This window comes from Heteronotia binoei, chromosome 18, assembly GCF_032191835.1.
Source record: "Heteronotia binoei isolate CCM8104 ecotype False Entrance Well chromosome 18, APGP_CSIRO_Hbin_v1, whole genome shotgun sequence".
Classification (NCBI taxonomy): Eukaryota; Metazoa; Chordata; class Lepidosauria; order Squamata; family Gekkonidae; genus Heteronotia; species Heteronotia binoei.
In genome coordinates, this window is record NC_083240.1 from 43,820,728 (window position 1) to 43,839,842 (window position 19,115).

General features: G+C 46.3%; 1 protein-coding gene across 1 annotated transcript; it reads left to right on the forward strand.

Moving 5' to 3' along the window:
- Window positions 1–2,637: 2,637 nt before the first annotated feature.
- On the forward strand, window positions 2,638–18,678 carry PIGW (phosphatidylinositol glycan anchor biosynthesis class W). The gene is made up of 2 exons (XM_060259081.1): window positions 2,638–2,728; window positions 16,999–18,678. Exon 2 carries the CDS (start codon window positions 17,007–17,009, stop codon window positions 18,519–18,521), a length of 1,515 nt encoding a protein of 504 aa, XP_060115064.1. The 5' UTR covers window positions 2,638–2,728; window positions 16,999–17,006; the 3' UTR covers window positions 18,522–18,678.
- The last annotated feature ends 437 nt before the right edge of the window (window positions 18,679–19,115 follow it).

Sequence of the window (19,115 nt, forward strand, 5' to 3'; positions counted from 1 at the left end):
TGTACATCCTGTGGAGAGCCAGTTTGGGTGGAGAGCCAGTTTGGTGTAGTGGTTATGTGCGGACTCTTATCTGGGAGAACGGGTTTGATTCCCCACTCCTCCACTTGCAGCTGCTGGAATGGCCTGGGGTTAGCCATAGCTCTGGCAGAGGTTGTCCTTGAAAGGGCAGCTGCTGGGAGAGCTCTCTCCAGCCCCACCCACCTCACAGGGTGTCTGTTGTGGGGAGGAAGGGAAAGGAGATTGTGAGCCGCTCTGAGACTCTCGGAGTGGAGGGTGGGATATAAATCCAATATCTTCATCTACCTCACAGGGTGTCTGTTGTGGGGGAGGAAGGTAAAGGAGATTGTGAGCCGCTCTGAGACTCTTCGGAGTGGAGGGTGGGATATAAATCCAATATTTTCATCTACCTCACAGGGTGTCTGTTGTGGGGGAGGAAGGGAAAGGAGATTGTGAGCCGCTCTGAGACTCTTCAGAGTGGAGGGCGGGATATAGATCCAGTATCTTCATCTACCTCACAGGGTGTCTGTTGTGGGGGAGGAAGGTAAAGGAGATTGTGAGCCGCTCTGAGACTCTTCGGAGTGGAGGGTGGGATATAATCCAATATCTTCATCTACCTCACAGGGTGTCTGTTGTGGGGGAGGAAGGGAAAGGAGATTGTGAGCCGCTCTGAGACTCTTCGGAGTGGAGGGCGGGATATAAATCCAATATCTTCTTCATCTTCTTCTACATTAGATCTCATGAGTGATTGGAGAAAAATATCTTTTACATCTGGAATAAAATAAAGCGTACCTCTCTGATGTAGTATAGCCTGTCTTCTCTGGCTTGAATTCTTCCTTTATTCTTAGCTATATAGATGGATACTACTCAAGACTGTAGGATAGTGAGAGAGAGAAAGAATGAACCAAGGTAATGAGTTTGCAGCCAGCTGTGATACTCTTATAGGCCCTCCCCTGAAGTTCTCCCTCCAGTGCTTGAGAACCACGCCCCCCCCCATGGTGGGTTTCTGGATTTGTGCTTTGCACATGACTAAATTTCTTGAGTTAATTAAAGCAGAGGAGATTTGTGGCACCTTAAATCATCCCGTCTGTTGTGACATAGGATGCTGTGGCTAAAGATGTGGAAATATGAGAAAATATTTAGAAATTCAGAAGAGGGTCTGTGGCTCAGGGGTAGAGCATTTGCTTGGCATGCAGAAGGTCCCAGGTTCAATCCCTGACACCTCCCAGTTAAATATCAGATTGGAGATGATGTGAAAAATTCTCTGCCCGAGACTCTGGAGCAGGGATGGCCAACTGTGGCTCGGGGAGCCACATGTGGCTCTTTCATACATATTGTGTGGCTCTCAAAGCCCCCACCATCAGCCAGCTTGGAAAAAAACATTTATCCCTTTAAATCACTTCTCCAAGCCAAGCCAGCCGGTGGCTTGTAGAATGCATGTAATGTTAAAGTTGTTTTCTTTCTACTTCTCCCTTCCTGCGAGGCTCTCAAACATCTGAACCCCATGTCTTGCAGCTCTCAAACATCTGACATTTATTTTATGTGGCTCTTATGTTAAGGAAGTTTGGCTACCCCTGCTCTGCAGAGTTCTTGCTAGCCAGAGTAGATGACACTGATTTTGATGTACCCATGGGATGTTCATGGGTGTTTGCTGGCTTTCTTGAGGGGGTGGTGTCAAACGGCTTTTTTGGGAAATATTGATAGATATGCAATGTATCAAACTGATGTTACTGCTTTAACAACCTAAAAAGTATCGTTTATAATGTAGCATGCAAATTTACTTGTTGGCATATTGATGACATTTAAATGGTAAATGCCATAGTATTCAACAAGCAAAATATTGAATATGACCAGTACTACAGAGAGCTGCAAACTGCTCCATCCTCTGTTCCATTGGCAAAAACTAATGCTATCTGAGAGGTGAGGTTTTTTAAAAAAAAAGTTTAAAACACAAAATTTGTAATTAAAAAAAGTATATTATTGCAACAGAAAATCAGGAGTAGTTATTATCTAGTGATGTGGATTGTCGTACATTAAAAATTTAGATTCAGCTGGGCAGCTGTGTTGGTCTGAAGCAACAAGACAAAGTTTGAGTCCAGGGGCACCTTTAGGACCAACAAAGTTTAATTCTGGGTACAAGAAGTGTGCATGAACATGAAAACGTATACCCAGAATTAAACTTTGTTGGTCTTAAAGGTGCCACTGGATCCAAACTTCGTTCTATTAAAAACACTGCCATATTATACATTTCGAGTAAGTAAAACCTTGAGTAAGGGTTTTGGCCAGGCCTGCCCTTGGTCTCAAGTCCACAAAAGCTTCTGCCATTTTTCAGTGCCATCCTAAGCGTCAAAGGATATAACTTTGCTTTGGATGGCGCTGTGCACCTGCAAGTCTTGATCCGTCTTAGTTGGTGTTGATGTTAACAAGAACATATTTTGACCATCCCCCCCCCCCCCCCCAAATGTACACTATCCAGGCTAAACGGGATTTCCATTTCCGGAAGCTGTGAATTTCTGGGTTCTTCTGACAAAACTCTGCCAGCCACGCTGAAAGCATCTCTTGACCTGCACAGGTTGGCCGGAGCCATCACGTCACGATGCCTGTAAGTCTTTGCTTTACAGAGAGGTTGGGAAAATCCCTCACCTACTTCTGTGCAAAGCCATGAGAGAGAAACAGGCAGAACAACAAAACGGAACATTGGAATAAGATGGAGTAGGCACTCCTAACTGAGGTACGTGTGTTTCATTCTTAAACCCCCCACCTGCCTTGAAAGTGGAGACTGGCTGACTGTCCTTGTGCTTGACAAAGCTCTGTGCTTGCAGTCTAGTGTAAGGTTGACCCTAGATCACCCAGTAAGCTTCATAGGAAGTTGAAGATTTGAACATGGTCTCTGCTCGGCCTTAGGACTCAACTGCATGTCCTCTTGTCTTCTGTGCTTATTTTAAGAAACACTGTCTTTTTTGCAACTTTATCTGCGAAGGTTGCTTTATCAAGGGGGGGGGGTGCTGAGGGGAATGTTAACCCTTTCCTTCCCTGCTGTTTTCTTGCTGGAAGAAGGCTCCTGGACCTACTTTGGCTCTTGGTGAGGGAAAAATAATGCTTGCAATGCAAAATTTGCAAAAAGGAGGGGGGGATGCTGTTTTGAAACACAGGAGAAAATATAGACTCCTGCTGAGCCCTTAGTCCAAAGGCTCTGTGCCATGGTGGCTCTCCAGCGGTTTCCTCTATCCTCAACCAGGGCTGTTGGTAAGTGGGAGGAAGGGGCTTTGATGTGCAGCTGGACCTGGATATGCTGGAGGGATGTCTGGCTGCTTCCTCTCCTCCCTTTGGCCTGGCTGACAGCAGCCAGGAGGAGGGGAACTGAATCCAGACCCAGGTACCCGGCTGCTGCGCCAGGCATGGCAAAGAAGGGCTGAGCACAGAAGGCACTGAGCTGACTTGGGCCTATTGGTGTGGGTTCTTTCACCAAAAGAACCTGAGATGCAATGAAGCAAGGATGCCCTTTTCTTGCGGATGGGAGTGCTTGAAGGGAGGCTGACTGTTTTGCAAGGTCTTTGACTGTTTAGGAGGCCAAAGGTGCTGCTTCCTGTTTCCCATCCAGGTCCTTGCTCAGAAAAGCTGCCTTGTAGGCAAGTTAAAACTTGTCGGGCCAAGATGTATGTCGCAGAGATGTTTCCAGGAAGAAAAGCTGAAATAGAGCCAGTATTGGATAGAATGAGGCTTCACGGATCTTTGTGTCACACACTTCTGGCAACCCTGTGAATTAATGACCTCCAAAATATACTGTCCTTAACAGCCTGGCTCAGGTCTTGCAAAACGAAGGCCGTGATTTCCTTGACTGAGTCACTCCATCTCACGTTGGGTCTTTCTCTTTTCCTGCTGCTTTCAGCTTTTCCTAGCATTACTGTCTCTTCTAGTGACTCTTGACTTCTCATGTTGTGACCAAAGTACAATAGCCTCAGTTTAGTCGTTTTAGTTTCTAGGGAGAATCCGAGTTTGATTTGATCTAAGACCCACTTATTTGTCTTTCTAGCAATCTATGTTTATGCCAATAAAGGTTTGAATATTGAGCGATCTATGTTATATGTAAAACTCCTTCAACACCAGGTGTTCCATTGAGAGAAAAAAATCTTTGGCCAAACTGGAGAGCCAGTTTGGTGTAGTGGTTAAGTGTGTGAACTCTTATCTGGGAGAACCGGGTTTGATTCCCCATTCCTCCACTTGCAGCTTTGGCAATGGTCTTGGATTAGCCATACCTCTGGCAGAGGTTGTCCTTGAAAGGGCAGCTGCTGTGAGAGCCCTCTCAGCCCCACCCACATCACAGGGTGTCTGTTGTGCAGGGAGAAGATACAGGAGATTGTAAGCCACTCTGATTCAGAGAGGAGGGTGGGATATAAATCTGCAGTCTTCTTCTTGGCTCTTCTTCTAGGCTTCCTAGGCTTCTTCTCTCCTGGTAACTTTTGACCCCACTGTCCCTGTAGTAAGCAGAAGAGAGTACTCTCTATCCTCTTTGTCCGCACTCTGTCCTGACAGCCGCATGCTTCCTACCTTCTCCTGTGCGCCTCAGGATTAAGATGTGGGTCTATCCATGCAGCAGAATGAGATGGTAGAGTCCTGACCCGATGGAATGGACTGTACCACTTTGGGCTACCACTGGGGTATGCTATTTATGAATGCACCACCTTCCATGAAGTGCAAATAAATGACTAGTAGAACAGGAAGGAAAGTTCCAGGACAGACCACACCCTGCTCTGCTAGGTTTTCACTTATAGGGAGCGTCTCAAAATGCCATCTCACCTTATCTCTGAAGCAGTAGTGTCTGTTCTACCACCTCCATTCATTTGTTCTTATTAAAATATCTATACACTGCCTCTTCTGTTTGACTCACACCAGCTTCCAAATCTAAAATTTAAAATATACAAGCTGCAATAAAACCACTAGTATCCACACACAAATGCCCAACCTGCAGTTATATGGACCACATTAGAAGCCTCACTCATGGTTTCTCCTAAACATTTCATAGAATTATAGAATCATAGAGTTGGAAGGGACCTCCAGGGTCATCTAGTCCAACCCCCTCCACAATGCAGGAAACTCACAAATCCCTCCCCCCAAATTCACAGGATCTTCATTGCTGTCAGATGGCCATCTAGCCTCTGTTTAAAAACCTCCAAGGAAGGAGAGCCCACCACCTCCCGAGGAAGCCTGTTCCACTGAGGAACTGTTCTAACGGTCAGGAAGTTCTTCCTAATGTTGAGTCGGAAACTCTTTTGACTTAATTCCAACCCATTGGATCTGGTCCTGCCGTCTGGGGCCACAGAAAACAATTCTGCACCATCCTCTATATGACACTCCTTCAAGTACTTGAAGATGGGGATCATATTGCCTCTCAGTTGCCTCCTCTCCAGGCTAAACATGCCCAGCTCCTTCAATCTTTCTTCATAGGACTTGATCTCCAGACCCCTCACCATCTTCATTGCTTTCCTCTGGACTCATTCCAGCTTGTCTATATCCTTCTTAAAATGTGGTGCCCAAATCTGAAAACAATACTCCAGGTGAGGTCTTACCAGAGCAGAGTGAAGGGATACCATCACTTCATGTGATTTGGACACTATGCTTCTGTTGATACAGCCCAACATTGCATTTGCCTTTTTAGCCACTGCATCGCACTATTGACACACTATGATCCACTAAGACCCTGGTATCCTTTTTGCACATACTACTGCTAAGACAAGTCTCCCCCATCCTATAACCATGCATTGGGTTTTTCCTACCTAATTGCAGAACTTTACATTTATCCCTGTTAAAATTCATTTTATTGGTTTTAGCTCAGTTTTCCAGCCTGTCAAGGTCATACTGTATCCTGTTTCTGACTTCTACTGAATTTGCAACCCCGCCCAATTTATAGAGACGGTGTCCCCCTCACTTTCTGAGGGAGTCTTGAGGAAGGCGGCTACAATTGAAACAGCATGGGCTCTGTTCAGTTGCTGGTGGGTTACCTTTAGTGAAGAATCAGCTGGAAGGCAGCAGCCAGAAGACTGACGTTGGTGCATGGGGAAATACTGGGAGATATGTTCCTTTAGAGTCGGCTATGACACCCTTTTCCTTCACAGATCCCTCCCTGTGCTGCTTTCTTCCTGTTAACCACCACCTCATGCTTTCTAGCACAGCTAGATCTGAATATAGGAGCACCTTAGAGACCAGCAAGGCTTTTGTGGTGTGAGCTTTTGAGAGTCAGAGCTCCCTTCGTCAGATACAAATGCTGATGGTAGGGTGACCATAATGTCTGAAGGCCAGCCAGGGACACGTGGGGGGGGAGGTAGGGGTGCGGAAACAGGAAGTGACGTCACTTCCGGTGACGGCATGCCACAACAGGAAACAGGAAGTGACATCACTTCCTGTGACATCATTTCCCCGCGTCACCTGCCGGAAATGGGAAGTGACATCACTTCCTGTGACATCATTTCCCCCAAATGACATAATTTCCCCCAAATGCCACGGCCGGAAACAGGAAGTGACTTCACTTCCGGTGACGTCATGCCACAACAGGAAACAGGAAGTGACATCACTTCCTGTGACATCATTTCCCCGCGTCACCTGCCGGAAATGGGAAGTGACATCACTTCCTGTGACATCATTTCCCCCAAATGACATAATTTCCCCCAAATGCCACGGCCGGAAACAGGAAGTGACTTCACAGCACTTCCTGTGACATCCCCAAAAATCCCCCAAATATCACCGCCGGAAACAATTTTGTTCTGAAATCCTGTATATACTTCATCAGTATATGGGATAAGGCACTTTCTCAACTGTGCTGCATAATGCAGCCTATTTATTTTGTCCTGTTTGCTCTGTTGGCTCTATCTGCGCCACCTTCATCACTTTCGGGGTGTGGATCCCCCAGTGGGGTGGTCTCGTGACTCCCTCCGCCGGCTGTTTCTGATAGCCCTGCGCCCCCTCTTTCATTTGATATGTGTCCCGTGCGGGTGCCACCCTCCCGCCGGGAGATGCCGCAAAATGAGCCCCCTTGAGGCTTATGGCGGCAGGGCTCGGGGGAAGCGAGCTAGACTGCTGTTCTTTTGAGGGGTTATAGAGTGTTTCGAGCCCGTCCCTGTGGCATCGGTCCCCTGGGCCCCACAACGATGAGACTCTGGAGGGCCTCCAGGGACCAGCGGAGGCCGCGGGGAAGCCTTCGCTGGCCGGCGCTGGTCCCCGAAGGCCTTCCAGAGGCTCTGGAAGGCCTTCCGGGACCAGCGCCGGGTGCCCCGCGGCCTCCGCTGGTCCCTGGAGGCCCTCCAGAGACTCTGGAGGGCCTCCAGGGACCAGCGGAGGCCGCGGGGAAGCCTTCGCTGGCCGGCGCTGGTCCCGGAAGGCCTTCCAGAGGCTCTGGAAGGCCTTCCGGGACCAGCGCCGGGTGCCCCGCGGCCTCCCCGCGGCCTCCGCTGGTCCCTGGAGGCCCTCCAGAGACTCTGGAGGGCCTCCAGGGACCAGCGGAGGCCGCGGGGAAGCCTTCGCTGGCCGGCGCTGGTCCCCGAAGGCCTTCCAGAGGCTCTGGAAGGCCTTCGGGGACCAGCGCTGGGTGCCCCGCGGCCTCCCCGCGGCCTCCGCTGGTCCCTGGAGGCCCTCCAGAGTCTCTGGAGGGCCTCCAGGGACCAGCGGAGGCCGCGGGGAAGCCTTCGCTGGCCGGCGCTGGTCCCCGAAGGCCTTCCAGAGGCTCTGGAAGGCCTTCCGGGACCAGCGCCGGGTACCCCGCGGCCTCCCCGCGGCCTCCGCTGGTCCCTGGAGGCCCTCCAGAGACTCTGGAGGGCCTCCAGGGACCAGCGGAGGCCGCGGGGAAGCCTTCGCTGGCCGGCACTGGTCCCGGAAGGCCATCCAGAGGCTCTGGAAGGCCTTCCGGGACCAGCGCCGGGTGCCCCGCGGCCTCCGCTGGTCCCTGGAGGCCCTCCAGAGTCTCTGGAGGGCCTCCAGGGACCAGCGGAGGCCGCGGGGAAGCCTTCGCTGGCCGGCGCTGGTCCCGGAAGGCCTTCCAGAGGCTCTGGAAGGCCTTCCGGGACCAGCGCCGGGTGCCCCGCGGCCTCCCCGCGGCCTCCGCTAGTCCCTGGAGGCCCTCCAGAGACTCTGGAGGGCCTCCAGGGACCAGCGGAGGCCGCGGGGAAGCCTTCGCTGGCCGGCGCTGGTCCCCGAAGGCCTTCCAGAGGCTCTGGAAGGCCTTCGGGGACCAGCGCCGGGTGCCCCGCGGCCTCCCCGCGGCCTCCGCTGGTCCCTGGAGGCCCTCCAGAGTCTCTGGAGGGCCTCCAGGGACCAGCGGAGGCCGCGGGGAAGCCTTCGCTGGCCGGCGCTGGTCCCCGAAGGCCTTCCAGAGGTTCTGGAAGGCCTTCCGGGACCAGCGCCGGGTGCCCCGCGGCCTCCCCGCGGCCTCCGCTGGTCCCTGGAGGCCCTCCAGGGACCAGCGGAGGCCGCGGGGAAGCCTTCGCTGGCCGGCGCTGGTCCCGGAAGGCCTTCCAGAGGCTCTGGAAGGCCTTCCGGGACCAGCGCCGGGTGCCCCGCGGCCTCCGCTGGTCCCTGGAGGCCCTCCAGAGTCTCTGGAGGGCCTCCAGGGACCAGCGGAGGCCGCGGGGAAGCCTTCGCTGGCCGGCGCTGGTCCCCGAAGGCCTTTCAGAGGCTCTGGAAGGCCTTCCGGGACCAGCGCCGGGTGCCCCGCGGCCTCCCTGCGGCCTCCGCTGGTCCCTGGAGGCCCTCCAGAGACTCTGGAGGGCCTCCAGGGACCAGCGGAGGCCGCGGGGAAGCCTTCGCTGGCCGGCGCTGGTCCCCGAAGGCCTTCCAGAGGCTCTGGAAGGCCTTCCGGGACCAGCACCGGGTGCCCCGCGGCCTCCCCGCGGCCTCCGCTGGTCCCTGGAGGCCCTCCAGAGTCTCTGGAGGGCTTCCAGCGACCAGCGGAGGCCACGGAGAGGCCTCCACCACTGCCGCCGGGCCCCGCGCGCGGGCGGGGATGGCAGCGAGGGAGGGAGGGAGCGTCCCTGCGCCTGCGCAGGGGCCCTGCGCAGGCGCAGGGACGCTCCCTCCCTCCCTCGCCGCCTTCCCCGCCGGCGCCCGCGGCTTACCGGCTCCGGGGCTGCCTAAACCGGGACCTTTAATGGTCCCGGTATAGGCAGCCCGGGAGCCGGGATTGGGTGGCCAGAACCGGGAATGTCCCGGGAGACCGGGACGGTCTGGCCACCCTAGCTGATGGACCCCCCCCCACCTGTATCTGATGAAGGAGTGTTGACTCTCGAAAGCTGATACCACAAAAATCTTGTCCGTTTCTGCTGTGCGACTGGACTCAAATTTGGCTGTTCCACTGCAGGCCAACATGGCTGCCCTCTAAAACTATCTATCACAGCCATTGCTCTCTTTGGTTGCAGCAATGTTTGTCTCAGCCTTGAGCTCACCAGCCATTGTGTCACCCCTGAGGGGAACGATTGGTTTTCTTCTTGACTTAGGGTTGCCAAGTCCCCAGCTTTCCATAGTAGGGGACTTTCGCACGTGCGACACGATGACGTCACCCGGAAGTGACGTAATCAAAACGGTGCCGCTCTAGGGGCCACTCTAGGTGTTTCCAGGAAAACTCTGGTTTTCCCAGATGCTCTAGCCATTTGGGAGATTAAAACTCTATGGTAAAAACTCTGGTCATCATGCCAGCAATATAGGGGGAGGTTTCCCCCACCCAATGTTGGCCGGTGGGTTGGGAACCTCTTGGGCAAGGGATTCCCTGTCCGGACTGGGGCCTGGCAGCCCTGTCTTGACTCCAGAGCAGGTGCAGAGGGTAGAGCAGAGCTGCATTTTCTAGGGTCAGTAGAGCAGCCTTGTATGGTTGCTGAATCTGGGTTGTGGTTAAAACAATTTTATTTGGTAACATATGGTAACAAATTATATTTCTTGCATCATTAATAACTTCTTTTATCTATACCATATATTACTTTCTACTCACCCCTCCCGCCATTACTTGACCCCTGCCGGTGTTATTTACTTAAAGTACTAATGTTTAAAGGTACCCTTAACTAATAAAAACAAAAATTAATATTCTTCTTTTTTCTAAGACTTAATCATTATCAAAAATTGTCCAATGTCCTTTTATTTTCTACTCTTTTTCTACATATTTTATGAACTTTTTCCATTCCATCTTAAAAACTTCTAAATCATAGTCTCTTTTAATTCTTGTTAATTTGTCCATTTCACGCCATGTCATAACTTTTACAATCCAATCCCATTTCTCTGGTATTTTTTCTTGCTTCCACAACTGCGCATATAATGTCCTAGCAGCTGAAAGCAAGTACCAAATTATAGTTCTATCTTTCGGAAATTTTTCCATTTGTAATCCCAACAGAAAAGTCTCTGCAACTTTCTTAAATTCATATCCCAAGATCCTAGAAATGTCTTGTTGAATCATCTGCCAATACTTTTTTGCTCTTTCACAAGTCCACCACGTATGGCAGAAAGAACCTTCATGTTTTTTACATTTCCAACATCTGTCTGGCATCTTATTATTCATCTTTGCCAATTTTTTGGAGTCATATACCATCTATACATCATTTTAAAACAGTTCTCTTTTAATACTATGACACGTCGAAAGCTTCATAGAGTTCTTCGAAAAATATTCCCAAGTTTCCATCTGTATTTCTTTATTTACATTAATTGCCCACTTAATCATTTGAGATTTCACTACTTCATCTTCTGTAGACCATTTTAAAAGTAATTTATATAATTTTGAAATTAATTTTTTGTTGTCTCCAAGCAGAACTTTTCCCATTTCTGTTTGCTCTTTTCTTATTCCTTCAGTTTTAATGTCATTCTCCACCAAGCTATTTATTTGTTGCATTTGAAACCAATCATATTTATTATTCAGCTCTTCAGCAGTTTTCAATTCTATTTTGCCACTTTGTATTTTTAATAGTTGATAACCACTTTTCTTCATCCGTCTCAGCTGTTATTTTTATCACTTCGGCTGGCACTATCCATAATGGTTTTCTCTCATCTCCATATTTCTTATATTTCATCCATGTATTTAGCAAGCTGTTTCTTATATAATGGTGAGAGAAAAAGCCGTCTATCTTTTTTTCCCATAATACATATAAGCGTGCCAGCCAAATTTATTTCCATGACCTTCCAACACTAAGAGTTTTTTGTTTAACAACATTATCCATTCTTTTATCCATACTAAGCAAACTTCTTCATGATATAATTTTAAGTCTGGTAATTGAAATCCGCCTCTCTCTTTTGCATCTGTTAAAATTTTCGTTTTAATTCTTGATTTCTTCCCCGCCCACACAAACTCTGAAATTTTTCTTTGCCATCTATTAAATTGTTTACTGTCTTTCACAATCGGAATAGTTTGAAACAAATACATTATTCTTGGTAGAATATTCATTTTAATTGCGGCTATTCTACCTAACAGTGACAAATTAAGTTTATTCCACTTTAACATATCTTCATCCATTTTACGCCATAGCTTCTCATAATTATTTTTGAACAAATCAATATTCTTCACTGTTATCTCCACACTCAAATATTTTACCTTGGAGGTAACTTCACAGCCCGTTAGTCTCTGCAATTCTTGTTGCTTATTTATTTGCATATTTTTACATAGAAGTTTTGATTTTTCTTTATTAATACAAAGTCCCGCCAACTCCCCATATTCTTGTATTTTGGCTAACAACAAATGTGTGACTTGTATGGGGTTTTCATTTATAAACATTATATCATCTGCAAATGCTCTGTATTTGTAAGTAAATCCTTTTACTTTTAATCCTTCTATTTCTTTATCTTCTTGAATTTGCATCAGTAATATTTCAAGAGTCATTATAAACAACAGTGGGGAAAGTTGACAACCTTGTCTTGTACTGTTACTAATTATCATGTCTTCTGTAAGATCAGCATTTATACATAGCCTTGCACGTTGTTCAATATATATTGCTTTTATCATTCTTATAAAGCTTTCTCCCAGCTCCATTTTCTCCATTACTGCAATCATAAAATCCCAATTTAAATTGTCAAATGCTTTCTCTGCGTCCGCAAAGAATAATGCTACTTCCTTTTCTGGATGTCTTTCATAATATTCTACAATATTTACAACAATTCTGATATTGTCTCTTATTTGCCTTTTGGGAAGAAACCCCGCTTGATCTTCCTTTATAAAATTTATCAAATATTGTTTAAATCGTTCTGCCAAGATTCTTGTATATATTTTATAGTCATTATTTAATAATGAAATTGGTCTATAATTTTTTATGTTCATAACATCTCTATCTTCCTTTGGAATCAACGAAATAACAGCTTCCTTCCATGTATTTGGTATTTTCCCTTTTGTTCTTATCATATTCATCAATTTCTGAAGTTTCGGGATTAACTCCTCTTTGAGGGTTTTAAAAAATTTAACTGTATATCCATCTGGCCCAGGTGCTTTTCCATTTTCCATTGCATTAATTGCTGCTTCAATTTCTGTTTTTTCAATTGGATCGTTCAAAACTTTTTGCATATTTTCTGCTAAGGGTGCTATTTTTATCTTTTGTAAGTACTCATCCATCTTTCCTTTCCTTATTTTAACACCTTTAAATAACTTGGCATAATACTTAAAGAATTCTCTTTTTTATTCCATCTTGATCTACCACCTCTCTTCAATCCACCACAATTTTATTAATGATTTTACTTTCTCTCTTTTTCTTCAGTTGCCAGGCCAAATATTTTCCGGGTTTGTTTGCTCCCTCGAAAGATTTCTGCTGCAATCTTTTCAGATTCCATTCCAGTTCTTTATTTAACAAATGTCTCATTTGCATTTGTAATATTGTAATCTCCCTTATAATTTTCTTTTTTTCCTGGCCTTTTACTCAGTTCCCCTTCTTTTTTCTTTATTTCATTTTGAATGTCCAACATCTGTTTTTTTTTTTTTGCCCTCTTATCTTTGTTATTCAATGTAATCAATATTCCTCTCATTACTGCTTTATAAGCATCCCACACTGTCTGAAATTCTATATCCTCTTTATCATTTATTTGGAAGAAAGCTTTAGTTTCATTTTCTAGAATTGTCACTATTTCTTTATTCTGTAGTAAATCTTCATTCAATCTCCATCTTCTCAACTTCTTAGACAATTTTGTAATCCACATTATTGGGTTATGGTCAGCCCCAATTTTAGGTAAAATCTCTTATTTTCTTTGTTATAAGAACATGTTAGTGCCCCACAACATGTCAATTCTGGAAAAAGTTTTATGTCTTGCTGAAAAAAAGGTATAGTCCGCACTTTAGGATTAAATTTCCTCCATATATCCTCCAAATTTTCTTGTTTGACCAATTAAAAAAAAAGACTTTGGCAATTTTCCTTCCTTATCATTCCCCCCCCCCCCCAGACCTATCCAGTGTGTTCTTAATTGTTCCATTAAAGTCCCCCATTATCAAAACTTGATCATAAGTCAGTTCATCAAATTGTTGCATAATGTCTTTAAAAAAAGCATCCTTTGCACCATTTGGTGCATACAGTCCCAATAACGTTTTTTTTGCATTTAATATTATTTCTACAGCTACAAATCTTCCATCTTTATCTTTAAACACTAATTTTGGCTCCAATTCTTGTTTAATATAGAAAATCACTCCCCTTTTCTTCTGTTCAGCCAATGAATAAAATTCTAGTCCCAGTTGTTTATTCCATAAAAATTTGTAATCATGTCATTTTTTTGTATGCTTTTCTGTCATTTATCACTTGTCCTGGCAATACTTTAATGATTCTTACTCTGCTGCCTCCAACTGTCAATGTCTTTTCAAAATTTTTATTCAAGATTTTTCCCACCATTTCTTTTGTCGTATATCTTATAACCACGTCTCTTGGTAGATTATTTTTCTTGGCATATAGTGAGTTCACTCTATACATATAGTCATACATGCTTCTAGTTCCTTCAGGATCTTCCTCCAAAAATTCTGCAATTATTCTTATTATATATCCTTTCAAATCAGTCTCTTTATCCTCAGGTACTCCTCTCAGACGTATCTGGGTTCCATCAATTTGCAGTCATGAATTGCCACCTTTTCTTGCATTTTTAGCAAGGTGGAATCATGTACTTTCACTTTCTCTTCCACCTCTTGCACTTTCTTTGATGTTACCACAGTCTCATTTCTGAGATCTTCTATATCTTTCCTTAGCTCTTCAATGTCTTTTCTAATTTCTTTTTTAGAAGCAGTTATCATGTCTCTCACCCCTTTCATCATCCTGGCTTCCATTGCTTCTAATTGCTCTTGCATTTTCTCCATTGAGGCAGTCCTTGCACGGGTTAACTTATGCTCTGACATTTAAAAAAACACTGAAAATTTTGACCTCTCCAAATTAAATTTAAATTATCAGGTTTGATAGAGTAGGGCTTGCCCTTTTCAATAAGCCTAATTTCGCCATGCTCAGAGCCTCCTGGGCTCAGATATTAATTTTTAAAGTTTTTATTTCCTCCAAAATGGCAGTCACGACTTTCTGCTTCCCTTTAAAAAAATTTCCTTCAAAAGGCTTCTAAAATAATTATCAGCGATAATGTCCAATAGTATTTACCTTATAATTGTCACCTCTGTCAGCTTCACCAATTTTTAATGTCCCAAACACTTTTAAAACTTCGTTTAAATGTTGACCTCCTAGCTATGATATTATAGAAAATATCGGCTGGTCTCGAATTTACCCTTTTTGGGTAAACTCATTGAGAGGGCAGTCCGGTTTCCGTCCGGGTCACGGGACGGAGACAGTGCTGGTCGCTCTGATGGACGATCTCCAGCGGTATCTGGATCGAGGCGGCTCGGCGGTGCTGGTGTTGTTAGACCTATTGGCAGCGTTCGATACGGTTGACCACCGGCTGCTGACTTGCCATCTCGCTGACGTGGGGATTCAGGGGTTGGCCCTACAATGGCTCTCCTCGTTCCTTGATGGTCGGGGACAAAGGGTGGCGATTGGGGGTGAGTTGTCCCAGAGGCACACGCTTGATTGTGGGGTGCCTCAGGGGGCAGTTCTTTCCCCAATGTTGTTTAACATCTACATGCGCCCCCTTGCCCAGATTGCCCGGAGGTATGGGCTGGGTTGCCACAAGTACGCTAATGACACCCAGCTCTATCTATTCATGGACGGACGGCCTGACTGTGTCCCAGAAAACCTGGACCGGGCATTACAAGCCGTGGCTAGATAGCTCAGGCTGAGTAGGTTGAAACTAAATCCAGCAAAGACAGAGGTCCTTTGCTTGGGTCGCCGTGGTCTGGGAGGGGAAATTCCCCTTCCAGCTCTTGACGGTGTGCCACTGACAATGGCGCACAGGGTCAAGAGCTTGGGGGTACTACTTGAGCCTGCCTTAACTATGGAGGCCCAGGTAGCAGCCACTGCTAAGTCCGCATTTTTTCATCTTAGGCAGGCAAGGCAGTTGGCTCCCTTCCTGGAGCAGGACGATCTGGCAACAGTGATCCATGCAACGGTCACCTCAACGTTGGATTACTGTAATGCCCTCTACATGGGGCTGCCCCTGTGCCGAACCCGGAAGTTGCAGCTAGTGCAGAACGCCGCCGCTCGGCTGTTATTAGGGCTCCCTAGACGGGAGCACATTCAGCCGGGCCTCCGGGGACTGCACTGGCTGCCAGTAATATACCGAGTCCGGTACAAGGTGCTGGTTATTACCTTTAAAGCCCTATATGGCCTAGGACCTGCCTACCTTAGGGACCGTCTCTTCCCATATGTCCCCCAGAGGGTACTTCGATCTGGCTCTCGAAATCTGCTTGTAATCCCCGGGCCAAAGGAGGCCCGGTTGAAGTCAACCATGGACAGGGCCTTCTCAATTACAGCCCCTTGCTGGTGGAACCAGTTACCGGAAGAGGTCAGGGCCCTGCGGGATATTGGACAGTTCTGTGGGGCCTGTAAGTCAGTCCTCTTCCGGTTGGCTTATAACTGACCGGCACCGAAATACTCTGAAGGAAGTCTATAGATAGCACACTGACATGGATTGATGTATCGATATATTAGTGTTTTAATTATGTAAATTACTATTATATTTTAATTCTGAATTTTATTGTTAGAACTTTTATGCTGTGAGCCGCCCTGAGCCCGCTTCGGTGGGGTAGGGCAGGATATAAATCAAATAAATAAATAAATAAAATAGTCCTAGAGTAGGCTAGCTGCTTCAATGATTTCCCTTTTCCATCTGACACTTCCTGCTTTTCTTGCCACCAAATCCCGTTTTCACTGGTAAAAAGATCTTGCGATGTTTGACGTATTTCCTGTGTTGACTATGAGAGCTGCAAATCTGTGACGATGGAGCTTTTTCACCAAAACCGCAAGTAGACAAAACAATAAATTCCTTTCCACTTTTTAGCACTGTCCTTTAAATTTACAAAATTCAAATTTCGCCCCTTCTCCCCTTCTTCTTTCAAACTTTCTGAATCTCTATTTCCCACCTTCTGATTTTATTTTGTTTAACTTTAAATAGTCCTGGAATGAAGATAGTCATCAGTACCTTTTTCTGCAGTTATCCAGATCCAACACTGGTCTTGTATAGCTTTAGATGTTTAGCAGTCTCAAAGAAGGTTAGGATCCTGTGGAGCTTATGTCAAATAAATGACTCTGGAAACTTCTGCAGATGATAAATATGCAACTCCGGAGACCCCTCAAAGCCTCAAAAGAGCCCCCCCCCCGGGACTCCCTTTTAGCCAAGGTAAATCTCCTCAGAGTTTCCTGTGCATATCTTGGACTGATCTCTGACTGAGAAAAGTAGGCAGTAGGCATTAAATTGCCCTCCACTACCCCGAACAGAAGCCCCAGCCTGCTCCCCTTTTGAGAAGCAATTCAGCTCGGCATTTTCCAACCCCAGAAGTCCTGAATCTGGGTTGTGGAGGGTTCGTAAGCAAATGGGTTCTTCCTGGGTCAGGAATGCAGAGTTATGATATTCACTTGCCCAGCTCTGATCTCTGTTTGCTTTGCTCAAGCTAATATCCTCTGCTTTTTCTTTTCTTTTCAAGTTGCCCAGGTCCAAGAATGTCACAGAAACTCTTGAAAGAAGAATTTGTAAGTAATCTGAATGGCACAACCTTGCTTGAGATTTCCATCGGTTTAACCCTAGCACCGTTATGTCTACTGTCCAGAGGACTGCTGTTGATCTTGTATTTTCTTCACTATGGAAGACCTTTGAGTTCAAAGAATGCCCATTTTTTCCTGGACTTCACTGTTTTAGTGGTCCCTCCTGTGTTCTGCTGTACAGTTCTAGCTACCATCCTTCCCTGGGTGATACTTTCCATTATGGCATTCTGTGCAGGTCTGGTTTATAACATATACTGTAGACGAATGACTCACATCAAAGTGCCACTTCAGCAAATCCTAAGTGACTTTCTGAGCACAGGGTTAGATCCGGAATATATTCCTTCCATAACAGTCTTCCGAGTGTACGTCAACGTGTTAACGTCCATCAGCATTCTGGCCGTGGATTTCCCACAGTACCCCCGCCGATATGCCAAAACAGAGACATTTGGAACAGGAGTGATGGATTTGGGGGTTGGATCTTTTGTTTTTGGCAATGCTGTGGTTTGTCCTGAAGTCCGGATGAAACCGGGTGCTGTGCAAAGCAAGTTTTTCTACATCACGAGGCAGTTCTTTGCTGTGTGGCCTCTGCTGTTCCTTGGCTTTGGCCGACTGATGAGCGTTAAGGGAGTAGAGTACCACGAACACGTATCAGAATATGGCGCACACTGGAACTTCTTCTTCACTTTAGCCATCGTGCGAATGGCAGCATCGTTGCTCTTGACTTTATTTCCTGTGCGAAAAGCGTGGCTAATAGCCGTAATGCTTGCTGTAGTGTATGAATGTTTTCTCACCTTTACGCCCCTGAAGGCGTTTATCTTGCATGGGAGTGATGGGCAAGGCTCAAGGGCTGGGTTTTTAAATGCCAACAGAGAGGGGGTCTTTTCTGTCATTGGCTACCTTGCTATCTACATGGCAAGTGTTCAAGTGGGCTTGTATTTGATAAAGAAAAGAGGCTCTGTCCAGGAGTGGGTTGGAGTGATGTACAGGATCCTGTGGGCGATTCTCATCCTCTTTTTATTTCTCGGTGTAATTCAGACATATGTCGAAACTGTATCCCGACGGATGGCAAATCTCTCGTTCTGCATCTGGGTTGTCGCTCACGGCCTGTCACTCTTTAGCTTATTTTTAGCAGCTGATCTTGTTTTGGTGTTTGCAAAACTTCTGGTAGACGGGGTGACTGTTCCTTGCAGCTGGAATATTGCCCAGACATCTGTAACAAATAAAAAACGTGATCTGGAACCCCAGGATGGACCAGTGCCACCCCGAAGTACGTGCATGGTCAGTGCTGTTAACAAAAACCAGCTGCTTTATTTCTTGCTAGCAAATGTCTTGACTGGCCTTGTGAATGTGATGGTTGATACGATTCATAGTAACGCAATCTTGGCCATGTTTGTTCTGCATGTGTACATGCTTACAAACTGTCTCGTTATGCATATATTGCAAGCAAAAAATGTCATCTTAAAGTGGTGGTAATTTATAGACATAAATTGCAGGTTATGAAAAGCATGCATTTCCTACAATACATGAATGTTTGCAAAAGGACTGGAAACTTCTTATTTAAGGGTTTTTAAAGATCCCAGTGCTGAAACTTGGGGACCAGGCCATTAAAATCAAAGTGTATTCATGTCAATTTGCATGGCACATCTGTAGATGCTTGTAGGATTTGGAACCAAAGGTCTAGTTTATATGCATGTACAAACGGAAAGCTAGATAACATGCGAATGGCAGCATCGTAGCTGTTTGGGTAGCTGTTTGGGTCAGAAGCAACAGAACAAAGTCTGAGTCCAGGTGCACCTTTAAGACCTGCAAAGTTTAATTCTTGGTATAAGTTTTCATGCACATGCACACTTCTTCAAAGTGAAATTAAATTAAACTTTGTTGATCTTAAAGGCGCTACTGGCCTCAAATATTAGACTGAAAGCCAGTGTGTATGTTCATCACATTGAGTTTCCTGTGCAGCATGTCCTTACATCTTAAAAGGTATCTGCAGACAAGATGTCCAGCGTTAGGTTTGCTAACTCTACATTGGGAATTTCCTGGAAAATTGATTGGAGGGGGCGGGACCCT